Source organism: Lipotes vexillifer, unplaced genomic scaffold, assembly GCF_000442215.2.
Source record: "Lipotes vexillifer unplaced genomic scaffold, Lipotes_vexillifer_v1.1 scaffold1562, whole genome shotgun sequence".
Taxonomy (NCBI): domain Eukaryota; kingdom Metazoa; phylum Chordata; class Mammalia; order Artiodactyla; family Lipotidae; genus Lipotes; species Lipotes vexillifer.
The window spans coordinates 1724674-1751560 of NW_006771471.1; the positions used below are offsets into that span (position 1 = coordinate 1724674).

Below are 26887 nucleotides of genomic sequence, written 5' to 3' on the forward strand. Positions count from 1 at the left end.
TGCTATGCCTTAAATAAAAACAACATTGATTCTTTTCAACAACCTGCACTTTCATTATTACACTCATTAATAAACCAAAAGTGCCCAACTAATATATACAAGTAACATTTACTGAGGGAACCGGCTACTTTTTTCTTGTTGGAAAATGAAAACATTGACTGGAAGCATGAACCACACTGCATGAAAAATAAATCAGTGGATAATGTATAGTAGATCACTCATTGCTGCTTCATCTTCTAGCAAAGCAAAGCTGGTGGTAGGGAAATAGGAAAAGGAGCCAGTCCCTGTGTTAGAGTGAAAACAAGAGCCCAGGCGAACCGGCAGCAGAGGGGGAACTCCCAATCATTCTCATCTGGTTTGGAAGGCTTTACACATTTCCAAGGGCATCTCCAGACTAGATGTTTGCTCACAAAATCCTGACCCTTTAAAACTCCCTGAACCTTCTGGAAGACAATGGCCCTTCACCAATCTAGTCATCTCTTTTAATTGTGTTAGCACAGCCTATAACTAGCAAGAATGAGTGAAATCTGCCAAAATCACTCAACACAGTTGTAGTCAAGAGCTTCAGCCTTTTCTTTGACCAGAGCATAACTGGTTCAAGTCCCTGGACAGATCTGAGTGTATACTCTTCCCTTCTTTGGTAGAACCATCAAAGAGAAGTAAGACATCTAGCGCAGTAATTCCTCCCCACGACATTTCTCCCCACGACAACACACAGGAGTATGGGTGACTCCTTTAGAGCGTGGTTCAAATGAGTGAGGGTGGCATTACGGTAAGTAGAGTCTGATTTCTTTCAAAAAATACCAATATTTGCAGATGACTGATTTAACTATTATAGATTACTCATTATTCATGACATCCCTTGTATCTGACCACAGCAATGCAAGAGGGACTTAGATGGCGAAAGGAAATGCCTACTGTAAAACTCTTAGAGGAAAACACAGGCAGAACACTCTGACATAAATCGCAGCAGTATCTTTTTGGATCCACCTCCTACAGTAATGAAAATAAAAACAAAAATAAACAAATGGGACCTGATTAAACTTCAAAGCTTTTGCACAGCAAAGGAAACCATAAGCAAAATGAAAAGACAACCCTCAGAATGGGAGAAAATATTTGCAAATGATGTGACCGACAAGGGATTAATCTCCAAAATATACAAACAGCTCATGCAGCTCGATATCAAAACAAAAACAAAAACAACCCAATCAAAAAACAGGCAAAAGACCCAAACAGACATTTCTCCAAAGAAGACATACAGGTGGCCAAAAAGCACATGACAAGATGCTCAACATCTCTGATCATTAGAGAAACGCAAATCAACACTACAATGAGGTATCACCTCACACCAGTTAGAATGGCCAATCATCAAAAAATCTACAAACCGTAAATGCTGGAGAGGGTGTGGAGTAAAGGGAACCCTCTTGCACTGTTGGTGGGAATGTAAATTGGTGCAATCACTATGGAGAACAGTATGGAGGTTCTTTAAAAAAAACTAAAACAGGGCTTCCCTGGCGGCACAGTGGTTGAGAGTCCGCCTGCTAATGCAGGGGACACGGACGGGTTCTTGCCTCGGTCCGGGAGGATCCCACATGCCGTGGAGCGGCTGGGCCCGTGAGCCATGGCCACTGTGCCTGCGCGTCCAGAGGCTGTGCTCCACAACGGGAGAGGCCACAGCAGTGAGAGGCCCGCGTACCGCAAAAAAAAAAAAAAAAAAAAACTAAAAAAAAACTAAAACAGAACTACCATATGATGCAGCAATCCCACTGCTGGCACGTATCTGGAGAAAACCATAATTCGAAAAGATACAGGGGCTTCCCTGGTGGCACAGTGGTTAAGAATCTGCCTGCCAATGCTGGGGACACGGGTTCAAACCCTGGTCCGGGAAGATGCCTCAGAGCAACGAAGCCCATGAGCCACAACTACTGAGTCTGTGCTCTAGGGCCCGCGAGCCACAACTACTGAGCCCACGTGCCACAACTAATGAAGCCCGCGCACCTAGAGCCTGTGCTCCACAACAAGAGAAGCCACCACAAAGAAGCCTGAGCACCTCAACAAAGAGTAGCCCCCGCTCACTGCAATTAGAGGAAGCCCGCGCGCAGCAACGAAGACCCAAAGCAGCCAAAAAAACCCCAAACTTATTAATTAATTTAAAAAACACTCTTTTTAAAAAAAGATACATGCACCCCAATATTCACTGCAGCACTATTTACAATAGCCAAGACATGGGAGCAACCTAAATTTCCACTGACAGAGGAATGGAGAAAGAAAATATGGTACATATGTACAATGGAATATTACTCGGCCATAAAGAAGGACGAAATAATACCATCTGCAGCAACATGGATGGACCTGGAGATTATCATACTAAGTGAAGTAAGTCAGAGAGAGAAAGACAAATATTACATGATATCACCCATATGTGGGATCTAGTTTTAAAAAATTATAAAAATGCACTTATTTTACCATAGAGAAACAGACTTACAGATATCAGAAACCACTTATGGTTACCGAAGGGGAAATATGGCGGGGAGGGATAAATCAGGAGCTTGGGATTAACGTACACACACCACTATACATGAGGACCCACTGTATAGCACAGGGAACTCTACTCAATACTCTACAATTGCCTATATGGGAAAAGAATCTGAAAAAGAATGGATACATGTATATCTATAACTGAATCACTTAGTTGTACACCTGAAACAAACAACATTGTAAATCCACTATACTCCACTGTAAAATAAAAATTAAATTAAGACAAAGAAAGGAAATGCAAATGCCAAGAACGGGTTAAGGACCGTGCTAATCACCCTGGAACAGCTGTGCTCCAACCTGGGTTTCAGGTTCTGTGCAGGGATTTCTATGTTGGGGGCCCCATGGGGCGCCCACAGCTGACTACTGTCTCTCAACTCCAGATCCACTCTCCTGTGCTCTGCTTGGTGATGCTGGGACCGGGACAACATAAATTACATGTCTCTCTTGTCAGCTGTCTTCCTATTGGGGTTCTGCAAGTGGGGCCCTAGCAGGCCAGGGGAAGGGAGAAGGGACCACCTTCCCTTTTGCTTGCTGTCCATTTCAGTGCCAACCCAACAGTGACGTAGCAGCAGCAGTTGGTTCCACCCTGTCGCGTCTTTCAACAATCCCTGAGTGGTTTCAGTGCGTTTCCTCTGAGGTCTGGCCCCAGCCACAGAGCATGCCTCTTCAGGTCTGCGCCCAGCTCCACGGTGCCTCTCCTCTGAGCCCCTGAAGGACCAGTACTGGCTGGGCGCCTCTACCTGTGAGAGATCTGAACCCCAGTTTGGTGAGGTCCACTCTCCAAACTTCTGGGTGGTGATAACCTACCTTCTTTTCTCTATTCCTTCAACCCTGGGAAACCTATAGTTACTGCCTCCACCTTAGTGGACTGCTTCTCACCAACGCTTGTTAAGCAGTTCCCTACAGTAAATTCTCTCTGTTGAATACTTAGTGTGGATTTTTATTTTCCTTCCTGGATCCTGACTGATACACTGACCAAACAAATTCTAGATTTGGAGGAGTAACCGACATAGCTTTTCAAAAAATGTATTCCAGTGGGAGACTAAACCTTTACGAAGTCTGCTCCCAAGAAAGAGAGAAGAAAAATCTCTAAAAATCTTTAATAATGTTTTTAGTTGTTAAAGTTGGCGGTATCTCTGTTAGAATTTTCCATCTTGACTGGCTGAAGACATGTGGGATTCTGTTACTCCAGGAAGAGGTAAATCATAAAACAAAAGTACACAACCTTCAAAAGAACATATCTTGGCATTTCATTTAAGATTGAAGCTGTTTTTATCCACACAACTGCTTGAGTAAATTAAACACACAGCCACACACACACACACACACACACACACACACACACACACACACACACACACACACGTACCCACTACTATGGAATCCAATCCTTTTTCTATCCCAAACCTTATCTGTTTTTTGACCATGTGATGCTTTCTAATACATTTGATTAATTTTTCACTCTAACTAGGTGAGCCAGCTCCCAGCTGAGATAACACTCCTTTTTCAAATTTTAATTGCTATCTGGTCCTTTAAGTGCGATGGTTCACATGCTGGGGACGTTGGCACATGGAGCTAAGGGAGGTTCACTATCTGAAAGTAGAGACAGTGTGTTGCTAATGAAAATGTTTTGATTAAAGCCTTGACTCATAATCAAAACAAGATGACTATGGTACCTCCGACACTACAGAACACTCATCCCAAGTACCAGTGCCTTTTCGTACTAGAACTCCAGTGCTGTTAAGTGTTAGGTACAGTGAGGGTGTGGGCTTTTGTATTAAATACTGCGAGAAATAACACATTTTTAAAAATTCGTGCAGTATACTGCAAACAATGCTATTAAAAGTAATAATCTGAATTCCTGTTATCAATTTTTTAAAAATCCTTCTGCGTTATAACACTGTCAAGTAAGGCAATCTCTTGGGAATACTTTGTGAGAATTTTTCGTAGGGTACTAAACCCAGCTCAGTTTTCTATGATTATACCTATAAAAACATTCCAAGTTTCACTGAATGGCCATGCTAAAAGAGGCTCTGTGTTAAGTGCAATGCAGATAAAAATATAATTGGGCTCAAAAGAAATATGACTAAGAGTTGATGTGTGAGGTGACATTATCTGAAGATGCGTTTGTATGATCCAGAGACGGATGTTGAGCATGTGGGTTGAAGTTGGAATGGTAACTGACTATGTGAAGAGCAACCATCAAATTTAGCACTTGTGTTTTAGTTTTCAAAGGAGGAAGCTAACTGGCCCGTTTGCTCAGCTGACCGTGTCTTGACTTCATTCCATCCATGGCCATCATTAAAACACAGACACCTCTACCTGGATCTCACAAGCTCTGAATTTGAAACCATGAAGCCAAGTCGGTCAACACTACTGCAGGCAAATGCCAGTGATAAGGAAGTTGTTATGACCTAAAGAAATTAAGTAGGGGCTGGAAGTACAGAGCAAGGATAACGCGTGATTTATGCTAACTGGTCTCCAGCATTGTGGGCAACACAGTCCTAATGCGAAGGGGAAGAATTCCTGAGGATACAACCCTCCTAGGAGGCCAATTTGGCATTATTTCTTGTTTGCATTATCATCACCTTTCTGAGAGAAGCTGAAATTATCAGAAAACCAAACCACACAGAGCTTGGCAAGAAAGGATTTCCTGGGTCAAAAGCATTAGAAGAAAAACACCAAGATGGGAAAAAACAATGGATCTTATCTGGGACCAATTTTCTTATTAAAAAAATGCTTACTTTTCAATATTAATACAGCCAACATTAATACTTTTCAATATTAATGCAGTTACATGGCAAACCCCATAGTAACACCACAGACCCCAGAATCTCAAAGTTTTCCAGAAGCTGAAAGTTCTCATAGTAAATAAACCTACAGAGTACAGAGAACATATTGAATAATGTATGCTTGGGGGTGGGGGAGGGGTAAGTATTATCAGGCAGGTGGTCACAGGATAAAACCAAACTAAACGAACTTAACCTAATTTCATCCCTTATAACCAGAGAAAGCCATGTTCCCTAAAAATCACAAGGCAGTATGCAAAGTAAAATGCCAGAGGGGTATTTTCTGTTTCCTAAAAGGGTCTTATGCTGGACCAATTAACTTCCAATTAACACACTTTTAATTAATCAATGACTTTCCAAGAAAGGGTGCCTTACCTTTCATAATGTCTGCGGGTACAAGTGGCGGCACTGGTGCTCCCAGGATTACCGCCTAATTCATCATAAATATGTTTCCATTGACGGCGGGCTGTTATCTGAAAAAAGTGGCAATGAGAAATTTAATCTTGCATCATAAGAGATCCACAGTGCCAGGATTCAACACATACGCAACAGTCAGAAGAGAACGGTCTATTCTGGAATCCCAGAAACAGAGAAGTCCAAATGAATACATGGGAGACTTACGGGCTAATAGTAAGATCTCACTTTTAGCATTTTTCTTTACAGTAAAAATGGAATTCTGCTTTGGGCTCTACATTTTGTCACCCTTAGCGCATTTTTATCTGAGGCATCTCCCTGGATATTCATGTAGTTATTTGCCCCCAAGGTCCCAAACTTATACTGTTCCTTTATGTCATGTGATAAAGCATCAAAATAAAATAAGATTTCAGCTAAAATATATCTCAGTGTACCAGTTTAAATGAATCAGAATTAACATTACTTGCTTAAGGGATATGGTAATGGGTGGCTGAGTACACAGGTAAAGACAGAGTTTTCATAAAACATGCTTTTGCATCTTCTGGTTTTTCAACTATTGTGATGTGTTGCCTACCTTAAAGACTAAAAAAACAATTCCTACAGAAATTAATTAAAATGATCAAGTTGGTTATGAAATTTATAGTCGTCTCAGGCTGTATTTTTATGCCTGCTCCTCTAACCATCAGAACAAAACCAAAATCTGAAACTGTCTATGTCACAGGCTGTTTATTTTTCTTCACTTAGGTCAGGAAAATGGGATATCCATCAAATCCTATGAAAATTAACATATTCCAAAGTTAAAATGTAAGCTCTGTATTTTACTGGGTTGGGTGAATAAAAACAAACAGCTTGCAACATAGCGAAAGGCATACTGTGGTCTTGTTTTTTTTTTTTTTTCCTTTAATTTTATTTTTATATGTAAATTAAGATTTTACAAAATAACAGATGCATGATCTAGCAAATGATTCATTTGGGGAAACCACGTCACTTACTACATCTGAGCAATCTAGTGTTTCCTTGAAACTGGGAAGACCGAGCAAGTTCTGAGATCTTTGTGAACGTTTCTGAACAGGGCTCCAGGAAAAAAACTCTGTTAGTGCAATGGGCAGGGGGCAGGGCGTGGCAGAGGTGCCAGTGGCATTTAAACAATCGGAACGGGAGGCTTCTTTTGAAAAACACCCGCAGAGCTGCCAGCGGAGTTCACTTAGGGGCCAGAGGCAGCAACGCGTGAAAAAAAATCTCAGCGTGCATCCAGGGGCTCTGTGGTTGCGATCTAAGGAGGAGAAGGGTGGTTAAATATCACAGGGTAAATGGTACCCTTTCCCTTTCAAATAAAAAGAACCCCTTCATTTCCATAAACCCTTCTTAACAGACCCAAGTAGGACCTCGAGACAGTGTGAGTTTTGCATTGTTCAATTTCCCATGAAGCATTCTTGAACCAATTTGTTTCAACAGTTCTTGTTAGCCTGAGCCACCTCTTAGATCTACTAGCAGGTATAACTAAAAATCCTCCTGTATTTGTAGCTTGGTTTAGATTATAATAATAAATGTTTTTTCAAGCCCCTTTAAAAATACTCAAAATACATATTTTGGTAATTATTTTATATTTAGTTACCGTCTCCCTCCAACCTTTTAAATATTACAGTTTCAGGCTGATCCATTCTAGACCTGTGCATCACGGAAGAATAAACAGGTTCCCCTTCTTCCAAGTATCTACCTTATTCCTCAAAGCCCTTAGAACACTGAGTCCCTTGAAACAAATCTCCATATTCCCTTCCCTCAGGTGAGGTGTGGGCCCTGGAAAATAGCCTATGTGTGTTCCTGCAGTCACTTCGGAAAGAATCCATCACTCTTGTCATTCTTGTATCTCTTGTGTACACTGTATTTTATATTTTGTAAAGAGTTTTCATATCCATGGTATCATTTAATCCTCCCATCAGCCTGTGAGGCAGATTATAGGAATCTCATTCACAGACAAAGGAAACAAGTCTCAGAGAGGTCGCACGACTTCCCTAAGGACACACAGCAGCAGAGTGGGAATGCCGGGACTCGTACCGATGTCTTATGGCCCCAAGAGCAGACTTTTTTCCACTACATCAAAGCAGCCTCCATATCAGAATGACCTGATGAACAGTGTAGCAGGGTGACAATATAGAACTCCAGGGGCCTTTTGCTTCAAAGGAAGGAGATAACTGTGGGACCCATAGCTTCTGCTACAATTTCTCAAATTCTCACTAGTGGGAAAACAGCATCACTACGAGGTCAGCAAGAATGTAAGGGCGTGGGTTGGGTTACCAGTGCTCTGAGATTTTACTCTCTTAAAGTAAAACCATTAAAACTGTGGTTCCTGCCACCCTGCCCACTTGTGTCTCTAGTTAGAACATAGGTTCACCATTACATCATGGATAAGTCCCAATTATACCAGAATCCATCCATTCACTCATCCATTCACTCACCAAACATTTATTGAATATCTCCCATTTGTTGGGTACTGTGCTAGCAGCTGGGTGGCAACAGTGAAAACCCAACACCCAAGATGACTGCATCCTAGTGGCAGATACCCAAAAATAAACAAATGACCAAATATATAAACAGAGTACTACTGACTGTGAAAAATATAATGAACAAGAGGGCACTGCTGACAGGGATATGTGTGGAAACTGGCCGCGTTCCCTACCCACAACCCATCATCCAGACCAGGGGATGCCCTGTTAAACACATGCCTATGACAGAAATGACAAAACTTCTTTGAAAATAGATAATGAATTATCAAAAGGAAAAAGAAAATATCTTCCTCACACTAGGACTGAAACTGTGGCAGCGGGAGGCCAGCATCAGTCACCACTTGGCATTAATAAACCATATGCATCTGGCTAGGGGTCTGTGTTAGCCCCCCGCTAGCAGGTTCTGTTGTTTCAATACAGTTTTTACCAGTAGAGAAAAGACAAGGGCTGGGCCTTCAAGGAAGTGGGTTCTCAACTGTTTACTGAGCTTCCACTGGCCAGCCTGGATGAATCAGGCCATTCTGAGATATTTTCTTTCCACAGGAAAGTCATGAAATGTGCTCTTTCCAACTGCTAAACGCCTTTAAGTACACAGTTCTCCTGGGTATACACATCTCTTATTTTTTGTGCCCAGATGCGCTTTCAATTCAAACGCTGACCATAGGCTGTACAGCAAAGAAACGTCTAAATCCTCGCCTTGTCCAAACCTACAGGGGGTCTCAGAGCCCTATGAGGAGAGATAGGAGGACGCAGCTGGGACAGCTCCTGGGCATCATGCCCCCACCCGTGTACATCTGCCTTCTGTACTAACAGGCTTTCGTCGTGCCTAGGCAAGCATTGGCTTTGGGTTTTTATTCTGTTGTCCTCTCTGGATGTGTGTAAGCTTTAAACCCAGTCTCAGGCAGAAGCAATGTCTGCCTCCTGGTATCTGGCCCCCAGCCCCATTCAGCTGGAAAGTTTGATCTAGCCATGGGGTTAGCTTGATCAACTCTCTCATAAAGCCTCAGGCTTCCTGGACACGTTCATGTTTCAACCTGACCTTCTATTATTTTAGGTTTTTAAGGATACAAAGAACTCTGGCTGTCTGTTTCCTAAAGAAAATTCATCCAAGCAGTTGGATTCCTGACATCAACACATCTGCTGCTGCTTACCATTCTAGGACACTACCAGGTACAGAGGCTTGGAAGCGGAAGGGAGGGTGGAGGGTTGAGGGTGGGGGTGAGAGCATGAGAAGGAAGAGACGTCACCGCTTTTAAGGGTTCACAATCTAGCAGGATTCATAACGCCATACAATTAACCATGAAGCAAGACGGAAAACTGAGTGGACCACACGCAGGTGAAGCAAACCAATCTAGGTGCATATGGAACTTAATCTCACTTTGAAGACACTTGATAGTTACTTCTTTCCCTAGTGAGGATAAGACCCAAGGAACTCTGTGAAAAGCACTCTACACCTATCATGTTCATGAAGTTTTCACTGCTTATGAATACAGTCGCCTCTCTGCACCCACAGACCCCTGCAGGTACCAAAATTTGCGGACGCCTAAGTCCCATATAAAATTTGCATATAACGTACGCACGTCCTTCTATATACTTTAAATCATCTCCAGATTGGTTATACTACTGAACACAATGTAAATGCTGTGTAAATAGTTGCCGGTACTTGGCAAATTCAAGTTTTTCTTTTTGGAACTTTCTGGAATTAAAAAAAATTTTTTTTGCCCGATCCAAGACTGGTTGAATTTTCGGATGTGGAACCCTCAGATACAGAGGGCAGACTGTACAGTGGTTTTCAAATTGCTTTTTAGAATTCATGTGGTGTTTTAAAAGGTGGCGTGAAACTAGCTCTCAACAATGCTAATCCCTGCCAAGAAAATGGGCCCAGTGAGTGGGAAAGGAATCTGTCCCTCCCATGATTTCGTTTGATGAAAATAGTCTGTCATTTTTTTTAAAAATTGGAAAACTATTTAACCCAAGATACAGTCTTGGAGGCTTTATTTTCCTCTACCTTTGAGGTCGCTAGGATGAAATAACTTTGGTATTTTCGTGGACTGGTGAGGAAACAGTCATCAGAAATCTGTTAGGACAACAGTGCCTTCCACTATTGTACTAACTGTAAGAATGTGTAGGACGTTATGAAGTCAGAAGGAGAGTTTGCCTGCAAGCAGTGTTGCCCCAGCTGCTGTGAGAAAGCCTTTTTCCTCAGGACACCTTGAGGGTGGTGGACTGAATTCAAGGAAGATGACTTTTTTTTTCCTGGTAGTACTCCAGGAACTGGAGCCTTTCAAAGCGATATGACATCATCTTTGGCCTCGAGAATTTTGAATTAAGCGAGAGGCTTTGTCTGTCCAGAGAACTAGGGTTAGATTCAGAGGATGCCTTGAAATGATGTCAAAGCCAGAATCTGATGTCAAAGCCTAATCCTTCCAGCAAGAAGACAAGTGACCTCTTCCAGTTGGGAAATAATGGTCCGGTCTCACCCATGGGGCGAGGCGGGGCTGTGAGCTGACATTCTTAGAAGGCAGCACTTGCATGGTCCTCTGCCTCTAGGATAAGATTTACTCAAGACCCATTTCCCGACTCAACCTCTCTCCAAATATTGCCTCTGGCTCGCCATCAAATGTTTAGCCAAATGGAAATCACTTTAGCAAACCATCATCAACACACCGCATCCTGGTAATACCCCAAGCTACTCTGCAAGCTTTAATTGCTTCACCAGACACTGAAGTGAAGACCTCCTTAGCTCATCAGCAAAACTTGATTCAGTTCTGCCTGTTCCACTGCAGGTGACCCAGACTCTCAAATGTTTAGAAGGAGAAATTGGATATATGACTGTTAAAGAAGGGTCCTCATTGCCAACCAATCAAAATGCCAGTATACTGTTTTTTAGGAAATCAAATCCATTCAATACGTTTATGATCTCTAAACCTAGGGGTGCAGAGACACAATATACATTTCTGGCAGAGGCAGAAGAGGCCAAGAGAACAGAATATAGCCATTAGTTGAATGCTGTAAAGGCTTAAAATAGAACTTCTGTTTTTTTTTTTTTTTTTTTTTTTTTTTTCAATTTGAGGGTTGTGAAGGACTAAAATGAAATAATCCGTAATCCTCAATTCGAACCAGAAGGTTTGGAATAGTTTATAACCACAAACAAAAACAAGCCAATTAAGATGGCCTCTTTTTATAACCAGAAGGAATTCCAGAGAGATGTCTTTATCCAATCACAAGTTAACAGCAGAAGAAATATATCTACACATTTTAAACTTGCAATTTTTTACTATTACTGAGTATTTACATCTTCCAGACTTCTTGACACATCTTCTAAGGTCACACATTTTTCTCAAGAATCAGAAAATCTCAGCTAATACTTAGTATATCTGGTAAGGTTCGTATTAAGTACGAGGAAATGACTGAAAGATGCTACCAATGAAGGTAGGTTATTAGATCTTTTTTTTCCCCCAAAACATCACCCCAAATACATAAAAAGATACATAAGAGACTGCTGGGAACGGAAGGCACAAAGAATTTATAAATCTCTTTCTTCCCAGTGATACTATGGAGCTTGAAGTAATTATGCACAAAATTCTCAGCAATTCAGAATGTGAAGAATGCCATGGTGACCCCATTCAACTCATTTCATCTCCCTGTGCCTCAGTTTCATTTGGAGCAGGGCAAGGATCTTTTTCTGCATAAAGGCCGAATTGCGAAAAATAAAGTTAGGGGGCTACACTTTTCCTTATTCAAAATGAAAATGGTCCCAATTTAGATTTTGCCACTTTACCAAATGGAAAAAATATTCGTTGGAAACTTTCTGCTACTTCTTAGCCAAGGAATGTTAATATTCTGGCATGTTTATCGTTTTTATTTAGTACTAGCATGAAGACAACATTCTAATCTTTGATACTTGACTTAGATGGGGGCTTCTGAAGCCAGGAGTCGTGAGGTGTAGTAATCACCGTTACCATTAGCTTTGAATTAACATAATCTGGGCAGTTTAAAAAAAAAAAAAAAAAAAAAGGATTCTCAAATTCTCAGGCCAGGCCCCACCCCAGAGTTAGTATCTCAGAGACTTAGAAAACTACTTACACTTTAAAGTTCCCCGTTGAAAATTTGAGCCCCAGTTCTTGAGTAGCCTCTGGGAGGCCTTTAGAATCTTCTTCACTGATCTGGAAGATTCTAAGATCTCTTTTGAGCTCTAAATGACAAGTCTACACTTGCTTGCGACATCAGATAATCTCACAGAGAAGTATCCTCTAGTAAGGCTGCGATGACAAGGTTAAGTCCTCAGACTGTGGATATTATTCATACATCTCCTGGAGTGACTTCAAAACTGAATCCTCACTGAGCGTCTCATAGTTTTATTCGTCAAAATATACTAGAGAAAAATGTTTTCTGTACTTCAGAGGTTCAGAAGCTTAAAGGTAGAAACAGGAGTGGCAAACTTAAGTGCCAGCAGGGCCAACAGGTAGTATGAGGGCATTTTTTAAAAAGGAAGGAAGGAAGGAGGGAAAGAAGGAAAGAAAGAAGGCAGGAAAAAATCCCACCAGTTGGCTTCATTCAGTTTATGGCCCCAAATAGATTTTACAGTGAGACGGCCACGTAGATTCACTGCTTGAGATGAGATGAAAAAATATGGCGTATTGTGCAGAGTGGCAGGGACCCACCAAAGGATGGAGAAGTTGAAGGGTGAGTGGAGAGGGAAGGAGGAAAAGGGCCACCCCACAGGTCACCTGTCCTCTTTGTGGCTTGGCTGAAGAGACGTGAAACACATAACCAGATGGAAAGCAGATGCCCGTCTGGTCTTGCCACGTTCACCCATCCCAGTCACTCTCTCCTCCACTCCATCCAGCACAACGCAGTGCGGGAAGAGTAAGTGGCAAAACATAACACTTAACTTGTTACCAGTCTTCATAGCCCCCAGCCCCACCCCTCACTGCCTAGCATCCAAGGGCCTCCTTCCCTCGGTTCCATCCTTCTCTCTGGATTCCCCTTCATGGTCACTTATCCCCACCACCTAGTGACCCTACTTTAAGTTACAAACTCTCTATACCCGGCTCTATTCTACCTACCTAGTTTGCTTCCCCATCTGATTTTCTCTTCCAAGAAGGCCATGATCTCTCATGTCTAAATTCCATCCGTTCTCCAAAATTCTGCTCAAGTGGCAGGCATCACAGCCGTAAGTCTTTCTTCCCCATCTCTAAACGAGGAGGTACTTTACCTGAACCGGGCACTGATCTTTTTTTTTTCCACCTTGTCTTGTAATTACTGCCTTTCCTGGATGGTAAGCAACTGGAACCCCTGGCCTAGATATTTTTATGTCTCCCAGAGTGTCTAACACAATGCCTTATACACATAAGACACTCAGTAAATATGTGGTCAGGTGATCTGCTGACTGTGTGATTCATTCATTCATTCATTCTTTCAACAGAAGACTAATCACTGTTTGTTCAAAGAGTATTGCAAATGCCTTGAGACTCATCAGAAGTTTCTTCTGTATTTTCTACACCACCTTCCTACTGCATGTTAAAAAAAAAAAAAAATCCTTGTGCAAATACAGAAGATACAAAAGCAGGAAAAACTGATTCTGTGAAATTTACTGGCACTCTCCCTATCAGTGAATAACAAAAAATACCTGGGCTTAAGAAGACATTCATAATGTTGTGCAATATCATGTACCTGCCTGCAGTCACGGTCCATAAGAATGTGTATTCCTACTCTGAACTTTAAAAGTTAGGCTTAAAAGTCTAGGCTATGGGGTTGACGCCTAAATTTATGAGACTAACACTGAATAAGTTATCAGCTTTTTCACGTGCACAAAAGCTATAATTAGCTCAAGATTTTGCAAAACGATGAGCCACAGTGGGAAGGAGTCAACCTCCCTGTCCTATCAACAGATCCAACCAAGTGAAAAATTACATTATTTATTTTTCAGTAGGGCACTTGGTAAAACAAATATTCTAAGCAAATTTTTTAAGCAAAAAATTTTATGAAATGCATCTTTAAATGTAGTTCATATGAGTATTCGATTTCCTTATAAAAATCTATGTACTGCCCATATATTAAATAAGCACTTCACACGTATACAGACTCACATCAAAGAATTTTTAGTCAGAATTCACAGCAGGTATATCTCTACATTAATACCAGATTACATGAGTCACATAACACTCGCTGTCTTTTCCCATCCCAAGCCCCTGACATCACACCCTTACATTAGTTTGTGCAACAATGTGCTACATCTGGCAAGAAACACTCATTATTTTGGGTTAAAATGAATTTCATTTTCTTGACTCTGTGTCTCTTACTGTCATTTTACTACGATACAGGGATATACCCCAGGTTACTCTGTGAGGAAAGAAAAAAACCAATTTCTTCTTCAATTGTAGAATAAGAACCTGCACAACTCAATCTGATCATCGTGTGGAGGAGAAAATCTTGCCAGTGACGGCGTCACTTGATTTGATTACAGACGTCATCTCTGCGCGCTGTATTAGTGCAGCTCTCTCTTCTTCTTTCAAGATTTTAATCTGAGTCTGTTGCTCTAACATTTTATCAGTTCAAAATACATGCTGTAAACCTCCCTGGCCATCAGATTTTCCTGTGAGCTAAAAATAACCCGTTCCTGTCAGTTAGAATTAGCTGATAAAGAGTGTCACAGCCTCTTCTGAATAAGTTTGATAACTTCCTGTTTATGTGGCACTGACCCTTGTCTAATAAAGCTTCTTTGCCCTAGAATGAGAGGAGATTCTGCTGCATTCTATTCCTTAATGGCCAATACTGATTACTTTTGAAAGCCTTTAATACATTTCCCATATTAGACATGAACAGATGTCAGGTATGTTGCCAAGGGAAATTTCTTTTATGCAATCTTGGCTTGTTGTACAATAATAGCCCTTTCTCAACATGGGAAAAAATTACAGACCCAACTAATTTCCCTGACAGGGGAGAGTTACATATGTTTTCCACTTGTAGTTTTTACGACAAGTTTACAATTTTGCCAAACCTGGAACTAATTGGGACTGTTTCCAAAAGCGGCCCAATAAACCCCCCAAAAGTGTAGAGCCATTTGAAAAGGTAAGTCAGCCATGGTTTGCTTTTTGCATTTTCTCCATTTTGGTCACAGCAGGGTGCGGGTGGGGGGTCAGATTGCAAAACTATTTCATTTAAGTCGCTTAAACACTTACTGTTTCATATCCTCCCAGTTTTTGAGCAGCTTGAAACATAGTCCAAAGGTTAACTGTTAGAGGGACAATAAGTATTTAGATAAGCATTGCATTAACATATTTCCAAGAAATGTCAATTAAAACATTTTGCTTTGTTTTTTCAATGAGAAAGAGAAAAAAAAAAAAAAGAAACACTAACAGTAACCCAGAGAGCTAAGTTCTTAGGAAACAATTTGCTAAAGGGTGTTCAGCAACAGGATATATTAGTACCACTTAAAATATTTCTTAAAAAAGAAACAGTCACAAATACGGAAATAGTTCTACTTTTAGGATAAAGGACAAACACGATTTTTAGTCCTATTGCCATCAGCAGACCAAGGGAAGCTAAGTTACAGCCTCCTTGGGAAAAGAGGCGGATTTCAAAACGGGGGCTGTTCTTGTAGGACCCTTAGAAAGAAGCCATTGACTAAAGGGTAATATATAATGCCTCCTTCAGATAAGAACTCTCCATAATCAATAAATAACAGCCACTTTAATATATGATTAGCTTCTTAATAGAATGTCTGATGGCAGCACTATATTAAAAGCTCATAGCATATTTCACTAGCACGTGGTACCTTGCACTGAGCAGGAAAATAGATATTTCAGTCACCCTTGAGGCTGCAGTGATACAACAGATCAAAGGAAAGGAAGATACTGGTTCACAGAGCAATTGAGTCATTTGTCCACTCGGTCCCCTAACTTGCCTGTGTGATGTTGCACATATGTATTTTTAAAAACAATTTTCTCTTCTCAGGACATGCATGTGTTTATGCTATTAAACATCTACGCCGAATTGCTAGCAACCCTGTTCATTTGTACTAAATACCATGGAATGGGACTGCTACGGATTTGATTCTTTCACAAGAGGGGAAAATTGAACTTCAAGTAATTCCTTGGTAAAGGAAATGAAGAATAAAATTAAAAAAAAAAAAAAAAAAAGAGCCTCTTTGACACAACACGTTCGAAAAGCCTCGTTGAACCCCGCACTGTTTCAAAGCTATCAAGAGCCCTGCCTCAGCCTTGATTTAATCTGAACCAATGCATAATGCAACAAAGCTGTTCATAGTACATTAATTTTACTTCTATTTCAAGCAACCAGTTTTCAGACAAACACTGTAATCATTCGTAGTTATATAAGTTTATAATAGCTGCGAGTGTTCTCTTGCAATCAGTGCCAGTTGCCATTAGGTATGTAAATTGTTATGTAAAACATACAGGTTTGACATTCTTCATCAAAATGACACATGGTTTTAATCTAGGAAGATACATTTGGAGAAAATACTATTTCAAGCCAGGGGCTCATCGCTTTGTGTGCCACGAAGTCCAGACAGAGGCAGTATATATACTCAGTTGTGAAATCAGGACAGGGTCTGGATTTCTTCTCTTTTTATAAGGAATTCTGCTCAGCTAAGAGTTCCCTGTTCTACTTTAAAATATATGATGACGCTTACATGTACATGTCAAAGTAATTCAAAATTGGGCCCTCGGTTCAAATTTGTGTATTTCTTGTTTCCTCTGAAGTCATCAGGTTTTTGTTATCTCCTAACAAATTTGGGGCTTAGGAAATATGTTTTCTCTTTGTGGTTGTTTTGTCCATCTTTTAATGTCCTCCTTTTAAAAGCTGTCTCTTCAGGCAACATCTGTGCCTGATAAAGCTACGTCATATTATTATCTCAGAAGAAAGGCGTTACAGACACTCAAGACTGACAAAACAGAAAATGAGGAACTTTCAACATGTCTATTTCCAGTCATAATCAGTGGATTCGAGCCTATAAATATCTCACTGCAACTGCCCCAGAAGGGAACAATATCTCGGAAGGAGGCAGGGGGAAAAATTCCTGGCCTGGATGATTTGTAGATTTAGTAGAAACAGAGAACATCATCTCCAGAATAGGATTTCAACATAATCCTGAGTCAAAAAATTTTTTTTTCCCAATTCAAAGAATCTGAGCGGTTTTGATACTTTCAGAAATGAAAACAAGTATACTTACTCTGTTTAAAACCTAAATACGGTATTCGTTCTATTGGCGTCTTCCTTTCTTTCATGTATTTATAAAGTGCCACCAGGAAGGCCTGCTCATCTGCCCTGCACTCTTCACCAATTCCAGCCTTTGGTTTTTCTTCATTGGAGACCTTCTTACAGTTATTATGGTTATTCTTCGGCTTGGTCAAGGCTGACCTGGCCTCACATTTCACCTGGAAAAGGGAAAAACATATGCCACATCAAATCAAGCACAGCTCTGGAACACTTACAAAGACATAGCTAGGACAGGAACCAGTAAACTACCCTTGCCCTGAAATAGCTCCTAGAGGCACCGCTGAATATGAATTGTCTTAGACCAGGAGATGGTAAATTTCTGTGAAGGGCCCGATAGTAACTATGGTAGGCTTCTGGGCGCTATCGTCTTGGTCACAGCTACTCAACTCTAGCACGAGAGCCATCCCAGACAATATGTAAATGAATGGATGAGGCTGTGTTCCAATAAAATTTTATTTATAGAAACAGGTGGCCAGTGGGCCATGGTTTGCCAAACTGTGCCAGCCTCTTTTAGATTCCTTGCAAGTATGTTGATATGAAACCAGAAACAGTGTTTACATCCACTAGGACCATTCTCCTGTCTCTCTACACACTTTATTTTCCTAAGGGGCACCATCTGTTACTATCGTTCAAGGAACGTTCTTAATCACAGTCCCATGTTTCGCATTTTGTATCAAAATGAAAGGCAAGTGTATTTCTTCATAGTAAACTTATCTTGTTGCCACTCTTCCCAGCAAACTGGAAAAACAGGTCAATGCTGGCAGATGTTGTCATCAGGAATACCAGCAAGGTCTCTGCTATCTGTCACCCGAGGGTGATGCCCAGATACACCCCCAGTAGGAAACAAAACACTCCACTCTTTAAGGAGGGTGTCTCGCTTTTCAGTCAGCTCCGAGAATCTCATAGATGTTAAGTTGCCACAAAAGAAAAAGTAGAGGTCAGCTAAAGACCCAAGAAGAGTAAGTGAAAAGCTCCATAATTAATAAATAAATGACAGTAAATGGGCCAGATGTTCTTCCCTCCACGCTCCAGGCAAATATGGAGCTCGCCACACGGATCGGCCAACCTCATGTTCCCTCCTCGCTGCCACGTTCGACATAGAGGCCTTTGATGGTTGTTAAATGTAACGGCTGAGCTGCTGAGCTATTTTAATTGTCAAAGGGGGAAGTACAAAGGGTCAAGCTGCGAGTTCAAGTGAGCCCATGGGGAATGTGTACATTCCAATATTCGTTACATCTCCCGATCTAACGTGGGAGAGAAGAGGATGATTGCCCAGGAAATGTTACGAATTAAAATGTCCCACACACTCAACAAGGTTTTCCATTTCAGATTTCTGACCCCCCTTATTCTTTCCCTTCAGGGTCTCCTTCCCAAGCGCTAAGAACATAAAAGGCCTCACTTATTTACTAAAGGGGAACCTCTCCTCTAAGAACATAAAAGGCTACATTTATTTATTAAAGGGAAACAAACGTCTCCTCTGCAAGGGTCTTCTTTATTGTTTATTCTCTCAAATGGACACACTAGTTTAATATCTTTAGAGTCCTGGAAAAAAAATAAAACTTCCTGCACAACTCAATCAACTGGGCCTCTAGATAAGATTTTAATTTTTAAAGATCAGTGGAAGTGGGATGAAAACAGTTTTCCATATAGGGTTTCTTCTTACAGTATTCTCAAACTTTAGTACTTTGTAACCTTATACTAAGGCAAGCATCCTGGGAAACTTTATATTGTCATCATTTTTCACTGTCAAATTTCAGATTGTTGAGTCTAAAGTTCTGATGAAATCTATCATTTAACGGCTCTTTAAAATCATAAAATCACTCCAGTTCTAATCTGTCTTGCTCTCTGGCCTTTTTTGAGTGCTTACTATGTAGCCAGGCTCTATTCTAAGCCCTCTTTGGGCCCTATCTCATTTCATGCTCACAACCCTAATGGGGCAGGTTATTTTACTCTATGAGGGAGGAGGAAACTGAGGTACAGAGAGGATGGGTAACACATCCAAGATCACAAGATCATGTCCAGGTTAGTAAGTGGCGAGTCTGGAATTTGAACCCAGGTAGTCTCACTCGATGGCTTGTGGTTTTAAACACTGTATTTTACTGACACTCATAAAAATATTAAATTGATAGTCAAAACATACTTCCAATTAAAGACCATATCTTATCACTAGGCATTACAAAACCTACAGCTTAGAAATGTGATTTATCAAATGAGGAGGTGAAGATAAAACTCGGTGGTTTCCAAAGTGTAAAAGGGCTCCATTCCTTCCATTGTGTGTTGAGCAGAGGGAAGGAAACCAGTATCAATGGAGCAGCGACAGCGCCCTGGGCTTCACACAGCCTACCTAATGTTCACAAGAATCATAAAAGGGAGGTTTTTGAGCCCCATTTTACAGTCAAGGAAACTGAAGCTCAGCGGTATGTATTTTAGTGTGTGGCTAAGAGTCGGGTAGAGCTCTGAGTTGAGAACTCAGGTCTCCCACACTCCAAACCCGTCTTTTAAAACCAGGAGTAGATGTCAGTTTTGCATATCAAATAGGCTGAGGTCTTAAATCTGCAGTGATAACGGGCCACTTATTTATATTGTTAGGTCAGAAGTGCCACTGTTAAGGGAGCATGAGGTTTGCCCCTCAGCGTCTAGGGAGCTGCCTCACCCATGCAGAAACACCCAGAAACAGAAGGAAAGCACAGAGGGCGTGCACAAACTCGACCCCAAGTCATTCAGACCCCGTGATCACAGGGGAGGCTCCAGGTGATGCTGGGCTGCCACCTACTGAGCTGCATCCTGAGAGTCAGGGGGCTTCTCTTGGGGGCCAGGGGCTTCGTAAGACATGAACAGTGGTTTCTGTTCTCCGACTAGCTCCTACGTTTCTTCACTTAACATAAATGAGCCCTTTAGAGTATTATTCTGTTTCTGGATAGGACCAGGCCAAGTTCCTTTCTACATTTTTTTCACACTTACCGGAAACATTCTCAGCGTTTTAAGCTACTGAAATATGACACGGGAGCTAGTCTTCATGCTGACCTTGAGAAAGCCCAGCCTTTTGATGGTAACAGTTAATTACTAGATCTGTTCCACCCCCCCACCCCCGCCCCCAGACCTGAACACCTTACACTTGTTGAGTTCACTAAGAGCTTTGGGGTTTCCAAAGTGATTGAGGAAGTGCTAATTAAAGAATCCACATTTAACATTTTCAGTGAACCACCACCTATTTGATATTAACCACATCCTTTCACTGGATTGAGCTGTAACTAATTCAGGCTTCAACTGGGGCAGCAAGATGTGCTGAACCAGCAGGAAAGGAACTAGAGTCTAATTTCGATTTGGTCACTAACTTCCTAGGAAACCCTCATTTTCTTCCTCAGGAAAGCAAGAAGGATAATCCCTGGGGTGAGTTCTGCGAACCAAATGGGATGAAAAATACTGAAAATAATGGAAGTATCACATTTGTTTAGTATCAAAAGTATGTTTGTGATTTAAAGGAAAGAACCTATTGCGGTTTCCCTTTTTAATGTTCCTTTGAGAATATATAAGAATATAATAAGCCACCTGTTAATGTACTTCTGGCCTTTGGAAAGTGCTTACAGGATGTGAAAAGTCATTTGCCTTTTATCAATGGAGGCCTTTCGTTAGAGAGCCAGGCTGAGAAGACTTCTCTTGTATAGGTCACCATTATGAATGGGCTTTTGCCCCAGACCTGGATTTGTGTTGGACACATTCATGACATCTTCAGAGAATTGGTAGCCTCTTCTCCATGAGACTTTTGCTATTGTTGGAAAGCCATGAAATTCTCTGTCCCTTGGAAAACAGAGTCTTGCAAAGTTAGTTTTCATGTCCTCACTGAAAGAGGGCAACCTTTGGATAGCAACAGGCAAATTACTTGACTTGCGTTTCCAGTCATGCACACAACAAAGTGAGTGGGTTCTTATTCTAAGAGCTCTGCTGCGTGGAGCTGCAGGAAGCTGGTAATTGTCCACAGTTAGAAATGGTCTGTTCGAGGCACTTTTGAAAAAAAAAAAAAAAAAACAGTCACACAAGTCTTGGTCATAAAGCCAAACTATCACCTGAAATGTTGCTTCCAGTTCAGCAAATGATCAGATGGTCACAGACTTGTAACCTCTACGGTAGCGTTTCATGAGCAAAGACCACTTTAAGTCACACACGTCTTTTTAATGCTGTCCCGGCCCCAGATGTGGCCTGTTCATTCAGCAGGGATTTTACATCCATTTGTTGGTGCCAACAGACAAGCCCGCCATACTTCATACCTACCAGTCTCTCTCTTCTAGGTGAAGCGGTCTTTCCAGACCCACTGGAAGCAGACAAAGCAGGACTGTAATCCAAGACTCCGAGAAGCGTGGGGCGTTTAAACCAGTCCCCGGGAGCTGACCGCAGCATGACATTCATCAAGTCACCATTGAAACGAATGACGGAAGGATGACCCTCCTTCTGGTAAGGATTCTAAATGGCAGTGCTGATGCAAATCAGGTAGAGAAGGTCACTCAGACCAGAAACTAGAGTTTAATCAAGACCTTGTTGTGAACTTCAAACCCAGGCTTCACTACTGTCCCTTCTGAGAAGGGTAAGTCAGTGAACAGCAAATACAGACTGCAGTTCTCTTCAGTTTTGTGGGTCCGAGTAGGAGTCCTGAGCTGCCTTCCACGGAGGGAGATATTAGAGATGCTGTTCTTTCAGGTCAATTGTATGAGTTCCGTAAAACTCCCAGAGGCCTTCTTTGGTGGTGGCTCCAAATGACATGAGAAGGAGCTTCCTCCTGCTGGGCTCAGGTGCAGAGCATGCTGGGATAAACACGTGATGTCACCTTAGAGGTGTGGGGCAGGGCGCCAACACAAGACCTTGTCAGGACAAGCTCTACTGAATGCCACGATCCTAAAACCCTCTCACTCCATTCTGCAGTATCTTGCAAGCCATGTCACAGGGAACAAACTGTTCCCGCCGACATCCTTTCAAGACCACAGAAGTCGAAGCCCTAGATAGGTAGTTGTAGGGCCAAGATGTCCGAATTACTAGAAAATTCACTTTTGGTATCCACACAGACTCACTCGCAGAAGGTTAAAGGAACGGAACAAAAATAACTTTAGGGAAAAAGAGATTTGTTTTTAGCCAGAAAACACACATTTCTACTGGGTGGTCTCTTTTTAACCCCTTGCAATCTTGGAAGCATGAAGAAATTTTAACCAGTAAGTCCTCAGAACTTCCTGATGAAATAATCCTCGAAGATAAGCTATAGAATGTGAACGTCTGGGATTTGCTTCTTTACACTTGGGAGGAGAGGAGACCATGGCAGAAAAATAGTAGATGGTCAACGGAGAGCTGAACTCATGTTTTCCTGCTTTAGGATCTTCCAAATTCACTAATCTCCCATTTTCGTAAGCTTAGTCCTTGGATCTGGAAACGTGGTATCAGTTGAAATCCGGGCTTCAGTTCAGGTCCTAAAGGGGCTACTGCTGTCTTTGGCACACAAACAACACCTCAACGCAAACACCCCATAAACGGAATCATGGAAACACGATCCAAGCCCACAAAAGTAAAAAAAAAAAAAAAAAAAAAAAAAAAAAAAAACCAAAAAAAAAAAAAAAAAAAAAAAAAAAAAAAAAAAGATAAGCCTAAAAATATGAAGTGACACTTCACCCTTCATGGTGCTAAATACTTCAGGCATGCACTTTCCAGATTCCAAAGAATGCTTAGGCCCCAGGGCCTGAGAAAGAGTCTAGAATTTGGACTTTCATTCTGCATCGAGTGATCTTCAAAAACATGTAAATCTACGTATATGTAGACACGTAAGTACTGGGCTACGTGTCTTTAATTCTAAGGTAAATTAGAGGTGACTTTGAAAAAAAAGTAACTTGAAAAACGATTAATTCTAGCCATTCCTAATTTCATCCTCTGTTAACCGCTGAAACATATTTAGATGAATACATTCAGAAAGAGGATGGTTCAGCTTGTCTATTTTTGACACAAGCAGAGTAAACTATGTCATTGTGTCACCTACTATGAAATCTCAGCCTCAATGACGTGGGCGCTTAATCATCTGTCCTTTACCCAACAGGCCAAACAGGGAGGTGGGAAGTCTTTCTGCTGACTAATCAAAATGCCGGCACTGCCCCTCCTCCAGCCTCCCCAGGGGGAGGGGAGGGGGGGAGGCGGGGCGGGGAGGTGGCGGGAACAGGCACAGCAGAGAGCTGTGAACAGCAAAGTCAGACTCTGAATTGAAAACTGCCACCAAGACACAGGAGCAGAGGGACAAAGAGAAGAGGAGAAAATAAAAAGATGCAGCAAAACAAATACCATGGAGCCGAATGACTGTACCTTGGCAAGGGATTTGCCATCGGAATTGTTGTTGGAATCTTTACCACCACTGAATGAATCTCTTCTCTGTGGGCATGGTTTCTTTTTGCGTGGTCTGCCTTTAAGATTTGGCGCTGAAAACAAATGGAGAACAGATGAGATACATTTTCATTTGCGTGGGTTTCCTTATGAAAAACCAAGGATCTTAAAACTCCAGTGGCGCCCTCTAATTGTTCAGAGAAACATACACATCTGTGGTAGCCAAGCCTCCTTTTAGGCGTCTCTCTCTGAAGGGCTGCCTCTTGGTAGACTCTACACTTCTGTCCATGTTCCCCAAAGCTCATCTATTACACTTGAATGTGTCTAATTAATATAAATAAAATGAAGCCCTCAGCTTTAAAGGGTTAGGATAAGGAAAATGCACTTCCCCACTGTTATCAAAGAAACATGTTGGGCTGAAAGACAGCCCTGAGCCTGGCTCATTTCTTTGTTTTTTGTTTTGCATCTTGTTTTCAGAAACCCAAATGATATGCCAGCCCATTATGGTATCATAGTAATGTAACGTTTGAAAACATCTCTCTTCACAAGTGGAGACATGAGCGTTTTCTCAAAGTATGATACAAATAAGTAAGGAGAGAGCTGTAGAAAAAGAGGCATTCAAAATAACAATCTGAACAATACCATCCCATGTATTTACTATTAATATTGCGACCAGCATGCTTCAAATCGCAACAAATCTGGCAGATACATTTAAGTCAGCATGTTCTCTTTTCCTTTTCAATATACTTTGTTTATGAAGATCTTGAGGGTTATTTAAAATAACTTCCAAAGATCACACTGGAGTTAGCCTGATTCCGTGGAGATTATATACTTTTTAAAAGCCATAGACAAGACACAAATCAAAGTTATATTTCATCTTGGATGCTGAACTTGAATCCCTTTAAGATCCATACAGAAAGAAGGAGGGGAAAAAAAAAAAAAAAGGCTGCTGTTTATTGAGTGCTACGACTCTCCGGCATCAGCTTTCACATTTAACTTCATCAGTCACCGGAGTCAAGCAAAAATAAAACAAACCAACTAACCGACTAGCCCTTGAAGAATTCCAAACTAACAAATTATACGCCAAGCAATTTCTTTAGGACCTTTCAAGGTACCCACACTTCTTCATTGCTTTAAGGTATGATTGTGACCATGGAAAAGCTGAACAACTCAAAACCCTCTTAACCGTTGTTAATATTACTCATGTCACGCCCGTTAACCAGTGCTTTTAGGACACTGTACTCCTCTTAACAAACACAATTAATCCCACTAATTTGATTTTCTACTGTGGATAACAGTCTTGCTGTTGACAAAGCACAATAAAGCAGAGCTGCCTTTACGATCAGGCAAAAGTTTAAAAAGTGGCTTTGGGGCTCAGACTCCCCCCTTCCCAAATCCGTTCTCCTCTCATTTCCCCAAAACGTTTGTCTTAAAGTCCATCTCAGAAAGCCAGCCTGGAATCATCAAAGGTAAACAAACTCACAAACAAAAAATCAAGCAAAGAGAAAGTGGCGATTACCCATTCCAGTCGACAAACATCTGCCTGATGATGTCTGTGCGCGTGAAAGCTACAGCATGTGACTGCTTCCCGGCCCTGTGTCCCTGAAGTCTCGACTTGACTTGGTGTGGATGTCAGCTTCCCTCCGAATGCGAGCTGCGAGGCTCAGCGCTCTGCTTACAACTCCCCTCCCCCGGCAGCTCCATTACTCATGTAAACACACAGCAGTGACTAGCACGGGGGTGTGTGGGATGAGCTCCGAGGACTTGGCTTGAGTTGCCAGACTGGCAGGCAGGGCTTGCCTCTCTCTGAGACTACCACACGGGGTTGGTGATTTCATCCGGCCTGTTTTGTGGATCCTGGCCTCCTGTTCCCCTGTCAGAGCCCGATGCCACCTTCCTTCCAGGCTCGGCCTGGAGCCAGGGCGGGGACCATTTTGGTTTGAGGACGCAGAGTAGCACAGAAGTGTTTCCACAACTGACCCAAGGGCTAAGACTTTAATGACCGCGAGGGAAGGATGTACTTTCAAGTCTCTTATCATAATAATAGCAGAGCAGAAAGCTGACAGAAACCCACAGAACTTGGGGTAGGTCTGAGGCATTTCATTAAAAGGAAGAAAACAATATTGCCTCTGTTCTAAGACTTGTTACTGTGATCGTTCCTTCCTAACATGTTGGCAAAAAGCATTTAAACCTAAAAGGCATTTATTTCCAGAAAAGCTTTCAAATCCCAAAGGTCTTTTAGATAGAGAGAACTTGCACTGAACAGGCTGTTTTGAATAAAGGCAAAGGTTCCGGGAACTGACAATAAGTCATCCCCAAATCGGGTCTGTTTTCTCCATTCTTTGAGCTGCTTTCAGAACCCAGAGAGGCACATGCCCTTCCCCAGCAAATTCTGAGAATTGCAAATTTAGAACAGACTAACACCTAATAGTCTGGTCGCACAAACTTAAACTCTAAGCGGAATCTGATCAAGAGAAAAAGCCTTTTGTCCCTAAGAAAGGCAAGTACACTGATATTTCAGGTATGGTTAGGTAAATCTCACCAGTCACTAAAGCCTCAAACTCAAATACCTCTTTTAGTCTCCCCTCTGAACTTCTTTTCTGACCTTCTCTGATGGAAAGTATCACTGTATTATTTGTACTTTAGCTGTGTCTCATAGCTTATTGTTATACTAAGTTGAAGAGTCCTTAAGGGCAGGACCATGTTAGATTCATTTTTCTCTGCCCCAGCATCCATCCAGGGGCAGCACTGCCTAATATACTGTTGAATAATCAAGTGACTAGCGGAAATACAGGTGCCCACACAGGCCTCCTTGGTGTCAAGAGCTGGGCCCGCCGACCTGACCACATGTATGCCCGTCACACTGGGCACCTGAAAAACGGCACTCACCTTTCCTGCTTACCTGTGAGCTCTGGGAGCACACATGAGTGACTTGACTTTGCTGTGGGAAATGAGACGGGGAAACCTACAGCCTTTGGTTCCTGCTTAGGGTAATTGTATCTGGCATCTCATGTGGGACCATGATTGTCCCACACGCAATGAACAAATGCCCTG

General features: G+C 41.7%; 1 protein-coding gene across 1 annotated transcript in view; it reads right to left on the bottom strand.

Moving 5' to 3' along the window:
* The window catches only part of ARID5B (AT-rich interaction domain 5B), a 43570-nt gene extending 17940 nt beyond the window's left edge, over positions 1–25630 (bottom strand). The window contains exons 1-5 of the mRNA XM_007446808.1: positions 25353–25630; positions 23816–23928; positions 17442–17646; positions 15430–15482; positions 5703–5800 (exon numbers count right to left, since the gene is read on the bottom strand). Coding sequence (XP_007446870.1) covers positions 5703–5800; positions 15430–15482; positions 17442–17646; positions 23816–23928; positions 25353–25356 — 473 coding nt within the window. The 5' untranslated portion in view covers positions 25357–25630. The remainder of the gene's footprint in view (positions 1–5702; positions 5801–15429; positions 15483–17441; positions 17647–23815; positions 23929–25352) is intronic.
* Between the last annotated feature and the right edge of the window lie 1257 nt (positions 25631–26887).